This window comes from Folsomia candida, unplaced genomic scaffold, assembly GCF_002217175.1.
Source record: "Folsomia candida strain VU population unplaced genomic scaffold, ASM221717v1 Fcan01_Sc003, whole genome shotgun sequence".
Lineage (NCBI taxonomy): Eukaryota > Metazoa > Arthropoda > Collembola > Entomobryomorpha > Isotomidae > Folsomia > Folsomia candida.
The window spans coordinates 5892553-5904627 of record NW_019091195.1 but is presented as its reverse complement, the minus strand read 5'-3'; the positions used below and the strand labels follow the sequence as shown (position 1 = coordinate 5904627).

At 36.6% G+C, this 12075-nt stretch overlaps 1 protein-coding gene across 2 annotated transcripts in view; it reads left to right on the top strand.

The window, feature by feature from the left end:
- The window catches only part of LOC110847306 (pleckstrin homology domain-containing family G member 5), a 62569-nt gene that overhangs the window by 13919 nt on the left and 36575 nt on the right, over positions 1-12075 (top strand). Inside the window, exons 2-4 of one of the 2 annotated variants that reach the window (XM_022094231.2) lie at positions 774-891; positions 5216-5365; positions 6089-6150. In XM_022094231.2, coding sequence (XP_021949923.1) covers positions 774-891; positions 5216-5365; positions 6089-6150 — 330 coding nt within the window. Of the gene's footprint in view, positions 1-773; positions 892-3684; positions 3851-5215; positions 5366-6088; positions 6151-12075 lie in introns of those variants that run through there. The other variant, XM_035849322.1, reaches the window with a different exon arrangement.

Here is a 12075-nt window from a genome sequence, read left to right as displayed (position 1 = left end):
ACATATGTGAAGTCAAAAGTGACTTAATGAGAACTTACTGTTCCTTATTCTCTTGTATTGACGTCCACTTGTCTGCCCGTGGTTTTTGTGTCACGAAATCAAAAGTTAACATTCAACATTCATTGACACAAAAACATAGTAACTGAGTTATTACAGACAAAACACTCACCTCCCCCATTCAAAGAAGTGTCGTGGTAGTATTTTAATAACTTTATGCATACATCATTTAAATTTACATGTGGGCAAATCACCCAGGCGTCGCTTTTGCTCAAGTGGCATCACACATAAATTTTCTAAGCCGGTTTTAGCTGCTATTGTTTTCTCGGCAATTAAAAAATCCCGTCCTGCCTCTCACAAGAAGTCCTTCCTTCATTCATCACCCCATGCATAAAGCGTTGTGTGAATACAAATGACTAAATTGACTTGTATGTCATGTCTCCATTTATATTATAAATTGTTCAGTTCTATTATAAATTGTTTGAACAATTTTTATAATTAACCGAGAATGTCAAGCAAAGCAAAGAGTGTTAAATTAAACGACAATTCAAGCAATACTGCCTGACACTCAATTTCATTGTTGGCATTCTTTAATTAATGGATGACGTAATACTTTCTTGATTGAGTTTGTTTTCCGAATATCATAATTTATAACTCAATAATAGTAAAAGTATTATTGTTGCTTGACTTTAACTCTTGGAGCATGCACGACGTATGAGAAAACTTCATGTGTAAGTACGTACGTATAAACATCATGTTGTTATCTTTTTTTGCAGGCGTACTGGTCTCGTGAGATTGAGATTCCTTGGATTAGCCCATCGTCAGAGGATGGCTTCCGAACATCAGAAGTTATTAGAAAACAACATTCATTTGGACATTCGACGACTTCATCCGGTAAAAATTCAACCACTTTTGTCGCACTTATACTTTCTCCCTTTGCATATCTTTTTAATAGTTTGTACATGAATTTATAAGAATGACTATCATATGAAAGATGATAATAATGCAGATTCAATTTAAAGTTTATTCATCGCTGCGTTTAAATAATATAAATTGTTTTGCCACTGTATGGGCATCTGGCTGTGAGTGTGATGAGACAACCACTAAAATAATTGGCATCCCACCAACTGGCTGGCTTTGAGATGATAACACTTTTGCTCAATACTGCGTGATCGAGCTCCGTGACATGAAATTGCGTTTTAATTTTGCGGTTTTATTTCGTTGGTCCTCCTGTCTTCCTCTGCTTCTTGTGCTCTCAGGCTGAACCCACAGCAACCCTCACTTGTACCTCTCTGATGTGTGTTACCTTAGTCAAGATAACTGTCCCGCCATTATTTACATTTGTCGATCCGAGTTACATCAACCGTTTCATAGCTTTGTACCTGATTGCTCCAGCTTTATTTGTTTGCAACTCTAATAAAGTCACAAGTTCAACAACCTGTGCTTATTCAGATGTGCATAACCAACCAAACGTTCAGGTGATTCGCTACACAAAATGACACCTCCGTCTTCATTACTCAAATGATGCACTTTTGAAAATACATCGACAAAATGATGCATGTCATGTTACTGGTACTAAAAATTTATCATTAAGAATGCAATATTCACGCAAAAATCTATATAAATCTCTCGATGTCACAAGACCTCTGTGAAGATGGTCCCTGTTCTTTCAACTCGAAACATTTTTGTGTCTCTAAATTTAGAGTTGTTTGGCTAATATTATTACCATTAAATCACCCCCTCAGATTGTCATTTACGAGAACTCATTCTTGTGACCTTTAAAATAATAAGTTTTGCTTTCTCTCAGACGCAGAGACGGAGTTTGGTATATGATTTCTCGAGTCTCACAGAAAAATGGGAATTTGTAGATTCAGCTCTATTTAATCAGATTTGACATCGATATATCTTTTTGCATACCTTTTTAAGAAGTATGAGTTTTCCTTCTGCTCTGTTGGACTGATTAAATCATGTCGTGGAGCAGGCAATATTATTTTCTGATATTGCAAATATTTCCAAGCGAGGCTGATGAAGTGCAAAAATGGCAGCAAGAGTTTTTTCCTACCCACCTCTGGGCCATTTCAAACTAGTGCTCACTCCAATAAAAATGATATCAAACTCATTCAATTTATCAGCTCGACTCTTTTTATTGAATCGGTTCTCGCTTTTTACTTTTTTCAAGAAGTAGGTTCGTGTAAATGTTCGTACATGTTCCTCGACAACACTTACACTCTCAAATTTCGTAAAAATGTCGCTTCACTATTATAGTGACTGGGATCGAATTGCATTATTTATGAAGCGTAATTTCTACTCCATAGAATAAATTTGGAGAATTAAACGCTCAGCTTCTCATTTTACTTGGTCTTTGTATCGTAATATGAATAAAATGCTGCAACACTTTGAGAGTCTTTTCTTCGAGCCTTTCTTCCACGTCTCATATCTTTCACTTACAAAAAACCGAGGACATTTTTCCATAATCATTAATTTCTTCGTTCTTGACATTTTGCACTTCAAGTTCATATTTATTCCAAATGAATCCATAGTTAAACTTGTGAGTACAGTAGCAAGTGAAAAGTAACTAAATTGATTAAAGGCAATTATTTATTTGACAATTATGCACATAAGAAACGGATTCTTCGTACATATGTAATATATTATTTCATCCTTATTAATATGCACATACATAATATTCAATTCAAATACTCAATTCAATTGTAAAAAGTTCGCACAATTTTCCATAAATGGAATACTTTGTCAACTTTTGAGAACGAGAGTGTGGTTAATTATATTCGAAATAATGAAATTCAATTTCAAATTTACACTCCGGTTGTGACAACTTAACTGAACTATACTTAAGAGATTTTAATTCACACGAAACCCGTCGTGTTCAAGTTGCAACTTGAACACGACAAGTTTACATACGGAGTCAAAATTGAACTTGATACATAATGTACTTTATGTACTTCAGCAGGACACCCTTCCGTCCGAGAACAAAGTTATGTACCGGTTGACGGAACCTGACTAATTCACATCCGATATAAATTGAGAGCGACTCTCTTCATGCTCAGTGGTTAATAACTGCTCCATTGTGAAGATGATGACACATTATGTATTGAAGGTTTATTTAAGTGATTTTCAATTTCACGTACTCCATAACGGGAGTTGTACTTGTCTATTGATCCCCGTTGTGGTGATGCTTTTACCAAAATGTTAAAGATTAGACAGAGTTGAGGAGCAATGATGAAGAGGATGAACAATGACCCTTACACACTTGGCTAATTATTTAAAATGGAATAATGACAGTCCCCGTAGCTTTAATTCAATTGAGATATAAATAAGTCCCGTAATTTCCTTTTTGTGGGATTCTTGCATAGTTTGGCTCTCTATCTATCATGCAACCACTAACATAATGTTTAGTAGCGGAGAAATCCGGGGAAAGATTTTTTGAAGAGGTGTTTAGCTTGAGATTAGTTTTTGCCAATTGAAATCACGAGCTGGTTATGTCATCACCGTTTCGTCCTCACGCACAAAGTTTTAACGCTACCAGAGCAGTAACAACTCGGGAAGAGTTAGATCCAAAATTGATAAATTTTTGGTGTTTTTAGTGACAATGGGTTTCAGTTTTAAAATATTTAAACTAGTTCTGTGATTAAGTTCCTTAGATATTTGCTTTACTTACAAGTTAGTAAATAAAGCGGAACAAAAATGGGAGACTTATCAGTGTTTGATCAAAATCAATCAGCACAAGCAGAAAATCAGATCAGCAGATTAAGTCCAAATTGCTCCGTGGGTATAAAAACTGGACAGACAACGAAACGAACAATTCGAAAAATTAAAAAGAAAAAGTGTTTGCAAAGTAAGTTCATTTGCCAATTTTATGACTACTTGAACATTTGAAAATTTGCAATCTTCCATTCTTGTGTCTTATTGTTTGAGCCGATCTTTTCATACTATGCATACGTATATACGTATTTGGAATGTGTACTAATATTATATTTTGCAATACTTTTCGTCACATTCATAAGTCACGGTAATTAATTTGTAATTCAACATATTATAATTTAATGGACCTGAAAATAAAGCAGAACTGTGCGTAAAAAAGGTTGCGCAATTCTCAGGTACGAATTTGAATGAAAGACTGTTTATTGCAAAGATTCAATTTTAATTCAGTAAAAAAATTAGATTATCTTCAAATACATATATTTATAAGGAGACTGCTGGTCATGGCAGTCAGTGAATGACATCATTAAACCCATTATTTTAATTAACTAATTTACAATTCATGGAGTTTACAATATGAATTAAGTAAGCATAGCTCCCTGTTGTGTCTCATACATATCACCAAATTCGAAGTATATAATAAGTTTATGTAAGTACATATTTCATGGGAAATTTAATCTAAATTAACTCAATACCAATATCTCGAAACGAGGTGCGACAAATATCAAAAGACTTTCACAATTCCTGAAGCGATATACATACTTATGTACGAATAAGACTGGTTGTGGTTGATGAATATGTGTACAACGTACGAAACCATGTCATGTTATCTTTGGCAATTTTAAAAATGGATCAAACTCATCTGCCAAAACTATGAAGTGCAGACAGTTGATTTTCATGGCGAACAAACTAAACGGAAATTTGTTTCATGATTGTAAAGGTGATAACACATGAATCAGCAATTTGTTGTGGTTGGTTGGAGCACAGCCGTGTTGGTCATGATGTAAATATACACATGTCATTAATATGCAGACGGGCTACTAACAAGTATGTACTCGAGTAAACTATTATCAATCTGTAGTAATTTCCTTTTCGGTTGTTCTGACAGAATGTAATTTACTGGCTTGTCCGATCCTTGCTGTCATTTCATGAGGCTCGACTCACACACGCATGAACTTTGACTGCACGAGAGCGTGGGAAGTCGTGTTGATTTCGTTCAAATAATTACTCTGATTAAAATGCGATTAGTCCGATTAGTTCAAGACTGGTTGACACTGTAATAAATGCTAATGGTTGGGCCACTTTTATGTTTCATTAATTCCTAGTTCCGGTTTCCTCACATGTTTTAGCAGCAATGCATCTGATAGGTTTTCGGCATGTTTTGTATTTGGTGTTATTATGAATTATGACTATATGTATATTTGCACAGTCACAATTTTCGCTTTTTTAATAAGCATGAAAAACTTCAAAAATACTGAATTACTCGTATAAATAAATTTAGATCATTCGTGTGCATGTGGATCAACCTGTCCTCAACATTCCCAGTTTCCTTACGTTTTTCAACCGCATCATGTTCTTGCTGGCCCAAGGAAAATTGGGAACCCTACGTCCCGAGTTGTCAGCTTACATCTTCACCCAAAAATAAAACAAGGTGAGATTTTCATATTTAAAACGGAAGAATGACGGGTAACGTATTTTCTACACATTAATGTTTTCAGTGAAATGCTGAGTAGGAAATGACAATGAAATGAATTGTAAATCAGTACAGCGTTCAACATATTGAATATCTCTACATATCTCTACATATCTCTTTTCTTCAGTCTCACTATGCTGAATTTCTCAAGACTAAATATATAAAGTTGAGATTATTTTAAAAGTCCGTCGAGTGAACTAAGTCCTCTCAGCATTTCATTGCTACTTTGCATGTCAACATCAACAAAAAAGCTCTTTGCATACAACTTTTGTGTGCACAACATGGCAAGATCACGTAGTGAAAGTTGACAGCAAGATTCACTTTGCATGACATTGTGACATGAGTCGATCTGGCTTCGTGCGGGGAGATAACTAAATGAGACCTTGTATCAAAATATAGTTTGACATTATCGTTACGTTGTGTACGCCGGAAGATATCGCACACGTGGAGCATTTTCAACACTAAAAACATTACGTAGACGACCACGAATTATTATAAAAGTCACACGAACAACTAAGGTCGCTCGTAAATATGTTACACACTGCATACACCACACATAGCGGAGTTCGGAAGGAATTCTTATGCTGAAAAATATTTCAAACAGGGCATTGTGTGACCTCGTATGGAAGTGTGCAAATAACATAAAATAATATGTACGTGTATACTTATATGAAATTTCAGATTCGAACAAAGCAGAAAAAATTCCACCTCTCCAACTGCAACGTCTCCGTAGTATGAAACGGGTAAGAATTGTTTGTAATTAAATTATATAGTGAATACTTCACACCCATTAAGAATTTGCATATGAAATAACATTTGTCTGATGCATTAATGAAAAATGAGCTGTTTAACCAAACCAAAAAATTGCACCTTTATTAGCCAAGCACGGCTGCTATCAGTTGGTTTTGTTATGTATATAATCGATCACTTTTCTGCTTGTTTTGTTCAGAGGACCCAAGAAAAATGTTTTCAATAGAATTTTTACTCTTAGCAATTTTACGTGTTTTTGTTGCATTGTTCCTCATCACTTCCTTGCACCATTTATGCTGCACACCTTAATTCGTCCTATCTGCTCTTCTCATGTTTGCACAAATTTTCCAGGAAAGCTAAAGTTGGAGTGAATATGTTGCTCTTTCAGCGGAGTTAATTCGGCGAAAAATTGCTGGAATCTGAAATTGGATTTTGTGTCTGGTTCCTGATACATGCTGGATGCTTGCCAAAAGACGAAAAGCATTGTTTGTCTAGAAAGAATGGGAGACGACTACAATGTATTTCCCTGCCTCTGATCGACAAACTTGTATCACATAAGATGAATTGTATATAGTCATCCATTGTGCGTGGCACATAAAAGATCAGAAGTTCCAACCACCGAAAGGTCAACAGAATATCTACGCTTGCCTTGACTTCATTACACGTATTTGTGTTTATTGGATCGCTCAGAACGAAAGTACTAGACGAATTATAGGTTTAATCCATTTTAATTTTGCATTTAGTCTCATAAAGTAATTAAACTTCAGGTGGTTACGTATGTACAATAGGTAGAATTATAATTTAACTTATATCGCTCCGCTCAAAACTCGTGGCATGAGGATTGAGATTTGACAAAGGGATAAGGACCAATATCGGATGAAAATCATTCCTCACTTTATTTCGTCGACTCCTACATATTTAGGTACTTACTTATACTGACTGCTAGTGACTTCTGTAGTAATGAATGCTATTGGATAACTCATTTTATTGCTAAAATGGGTTATGTACTTAAGTGTAACCTACTATGTAGTGCCTACACATGTCGCTAGCACATTGCATTGTGGTGAAATCTGACCTTGAAAATCAAATGAATTGAAATCGACTCGTTTTTGATTCTACGCCAATGCGTCCTGCTCCAGGCCACAACTTATATAAAGAGAAAAAGGACAAGAATTGACATATTTCATCTGAAAGAAAAAGTGGGATTCCGTCATATTGGGAAAAGTTGGGAACACCTGCCAAGAAAATATCCCAAAGGCAGAAGATCTCGGGTCGGATCCAAAAAGCAGATCGAGTAGTAGTCAATCTGTTTAATATTCCTGAGGCGTTGGGTACTTTTGTGGAGTTGGTTCAGTGGTTGAGAGAAATTCACATTCTGTGTTAAGTCTTAATATCGACACCCCACTCTTTCTGGGCCATCTCTTCCTAATGAGTTTATTTAAAGCTCTTCAGGAGGATACTTTTTTAATCCTACAAGACCGCCTTACTCAGATACACCCATAAACACGACATTACCACATGTGCCGCATCTGGTACATAATCTTGGAAAACGTCAAGTGTCCCACGCACTTATCACATACCACGAGAAGTAATCGACATAGTAGAAATTCTGAAGTGCAAATAAGAGGGCAAGGATCTCCATACAATCTTGCATCCACTCTTCTCTGTACTTTTAACGCTGTCGTTACACTATTTTCCTTTAGAAATGTACAACACATCGAAAGTCAAAAGTTACGATACTGCGAGTTGCATAAATAAGTGTACGTTATGCTATCAAGCAAAGTGCCTCTGTAGATTACGAGTTTTGTCACTCTTCACCTGTATGTATATCTATGTTCCCCTGTGAAATTTATTCATATTTTTAAGAAATAAATTTGGTTAGAAGTAGAGAGTTTCGTTGTAAAATAAGCACGTGTAATGAATATATGTTTATAATAAACGCATATGCAAGATGTGAATACTATACGACAAAAAGGAAATAAAATATTTTGAGATGGTAATCAAATCAGGTCAGGTTACAAATTGAGATACTTGTTTAGTGCCAGCAGTCACTAATGCTTTCTCCGACCGTGTACGCTATTGTTTGTCAATTTAACTTCATTCCCATGTTTGTTGCACTTTTGAAGTAAGGCAACTATGGTATGTACATTAGAAGGACGCAGCGACAGTTTGCATTTGTTTCTTACGAGTTGGGTTTGCTTGTAATGGACAAAACATAATGCGTGTGACGAGAAAGGGATATGCTCTGCTATTTATTTATATCCCGATATATTCACCTTCTCAGAAATGTAACTCCTATTCGTTGGGCAAGTTCAGAGTCAGACGTCCGAGAGTTATTATGTACGTAGGTCCACTGCGGGCCAGGGACGAGAGCCTGAGAGAAAACAAGTTTGGTTGTCCGAGTAAATTCGCCAAGGACGGGAATGGAGCAAGTCACATGTGTTTTCCCGTTAAGAAAATAGTGTCAGTTTTGTGTTGAATTAAACTTTCTTTCCATCCTTTTACAGTTGGGAAAGATATCTTAAAAGTTCCGTCGGATCGACTTGATGGTCTCCTTCCAGACTGCTTTCACTCTGCTCCATATCAGTGCGGATGGGTGTTAGGTGTGCATGTGGCAAGAAAAGGGAAAGGAAATGGTATTCTGGGCACGTGAGGTCGGGATCTCAAAATTCTAAACTGTATCACATGTACAGACCATGTAATGATATGACGGCTCTCTTTCCTCCAAAGACTCGGCTATCTTGGTGTTGAACTGGATCGAAAATTCTTTCATGTTGTTTGAGAAAGCTGGACGTGATTCTAAATGATACGATGGCTGCACAACCTCCTCACAATTCCCTGTTCTTATTTCCAAATTGAGAAAGTGGATTTAGACCTTAACACGATTGGGTTTGATGAAGTGAAGATTTGATCAAGTTGAAAGGCTAGAATAATAACAAAACTGACTTGTATTGATACAGCCATGCACACACACACACCTCCATTCTTTGCCAATTTTTAGCGGCATTTAAGTTCGCAGAAAGGAAGACGGTTTTTCATAGAATGGATATTTTACCAAATTATTTGAACAATTTACCCAAATCTTGTATTTCTTTGAAAGATTTTGACACTAGGAAATGTTTGGGTTTGAAAGATGTGACTGACTGAGGCAATGTCGAAGAGGAGAGAATGAGAATCCAGCGTAATGGCACGCAGTCGAGTGAGAAAGTGGAAAGAGACTTATGGTTTTAAGATATTACGTAAAATGGTTCAACTGTGCTTCTCCGAAACTTAGATTTCATATAGTTTTAATGAATGCTTAGAAAATTCAAGTTGTTATTTCTAAATACAATTCGTGCTGTGAATGTCGATCAATGAGCAGGCTAAAGTTGGTCAATGGGATAATAACGACGCAATTCCATATATAATTCTGCCCAACGCAACTAAATAGTAAGATGCACTATTCAGGCACACACATATATTTCGTACGAATTTCTAGTTTTCACGATTATAAGCCGCAGGAGCGAGGAATTAGTTTAAATGTGGGAGTGAAAGTTTCCAAAAGTCGGGTGTTGGCTGCTGGAGGCAGAAGGAAACGGAAGCTGGATGGGCAGCATACATACATAAAGTCAGTCAGCAGAACATCAGAGTAAAATGTATTTGGACTTATGTGCTGCCGAGAAAAAGATAATAATATGCAATATCCTCCGATGACTAATAAACGTATGCAGCTAAAGGTCCCTCTGTTTCCTTCTCCCCAACATAAAAATTCCGTCTATTGCACACACTTTGCTCTCACATCTCATACACGTACATACGTAGAGTTGGACTGAACAGTCGTTACACTCACTCACTCGCCAACCAACCACCTCGTGACTGCGGCCTTTGTATGTGACAAGACGAGGCAGGGAAAAGCAATGGAATTTCTCATTTTTCAGGTCATTTTGTCACAAATTACTTACTCATTTTGTGCAGTTATCATTGAAATACTTTCACTTGGCACAGAACGAGTTAGGAGTGGCAGACACATGACTTTCCCCCAAAACTTCCGTCACACACAAGTTCCGCTCGTTGTAATTAAAATTCTTATTCCTTTCTTTGGAACATGTCTACTAGCCGGCTGCAAAATTGGAACCGCATTAATAAGAAAATGAGACGGAATTAATCTGCGGAATGTCAGATGCCCCTCGTAGGAATTTCTAAATTCGGTTTACTGCGATTTAATCTTTTTTTGCGGAGAGATTTGCTCCATATGGGTCTAGATGATCTGTTGCATAAACGCTGGCATTACTAATACTTATCCAGCAAGGTAGTCAGTCGGTCGGTACGTCGTGGTGGGTATTTTCTATGGGCATCGTGGACGAAGGAAGGGTTTTGAAGCTAACGTACTTTGATTGACTGAATAAATCTCCTTTGCCTGTCTGTCACAAATTCAATTTCCCTTCCATGTGGACCATAAAAAGAAACGAAATGGAAATTTATTACATTTCGTCCTACAGAAGCAGCGCTTCCACCTTTGTTGAGGATCATCATGTCAATAATTGCAGACAGTCTTAAGCCGCGCTCAATCATTTATGCTTTCCAAATGGTCAAAATATTGATTTTTTAAGTAAAATTTCATGGATAGCTAAATTAACTTTTACTTCAAATCTGAGATTTTCTGATAGTAATTTCTGAAGGCTGGTAGCAATAACTTCTTTAAAGGCTCATAAATAATGAATTTGTGTATGGATATTGGTTCGTGAGGCATATGCGATTTACGAGTAGACTCTGATTCAGAAATTCTTATGAGATTGTACGAAACGTGAGTATCAGTAAGGTTGTCATTCGTACATATTTATGTAAATCAAAACAGTGAATGAAGGTATTTCTAGATTTTACATCGTAGTAAATATTGTAGCCTACGACAGGATTGAGCCGAAGAAATTGCCATTTTGTTAGGAAAATGAAGTAGACAAAAAGACATTTCCCCGTTGTCATTATTACCACTCACTCACACTGCGGCTTAGTGCTCGTGGGTCTGTGGTGAAATGTTCGTGGTGCTGTTGTCTCCTTTTCGGCTATCCTCCAGACAGATGAGAGCGAAAGTTCACATCATATAAAGGGAACAAAACTGGTGAGTCTGTCTGATTCCATTCTACCCAATGGAGTAAATGTCAGTCTCATCAAATTTATTTATCAACCACAAAACCCAAGGGATGAGGATTTCAAGTTTTTGGAGAACTCGCATATCGGAATCTGTAAAAACTCCACCTCAACATTCAGATCTGAGCTGTACGGCGACACATTTGTTAGCAGAGACACGACGGCGATATGACTCTTGGCAAGGTTTATAAATTTTACCGAAAGAAACAAAACAACTTTATGAAACCTGCCGAATTTTTGCTTAATAAAAAGTTAACAGTTTCGAATTATATTTTAAACCTTAATTAAACATTAAAGCATAGTATAGGATCTGAAGAAAATATTCAACTGTGTTTTTCGGTGACAATTTTACCATTTGTCGTAGGGCGGAGTGAAGTCTGCAGTTGGTCTCGTCGATCGAGATTTGTACGTAGAAGAAAGAGGTAGAGCCGTAGAGGTGTATAAGCTCTATTATTGCCAAGAGGCTGAGATCTCATCCCTTTTAGTGTTTGTCATCTGGATCCTGCAAATTATTACCATACTAACTACCTGCAACTTTCTCACGGTTCTCAAATCCAGCATAAAACACAATTATAAGATTTTTCTCTTTACTTTCTTTCCTATTTCTCCCATTCTTTTGACGTGTGTGAGATAGTATAATCTTCCCAAGACGGAGCGGAGTCTGCCTCCGGTGGAGAATATAATTTGCACATAATTTGGAATAAAAAATCTAATCTTGTTTAATTCCAAATCCGGTTATAATTATAATTTTTAATATCTGATAACGTCTAAATCTCCGACATTGTACTTTGTGT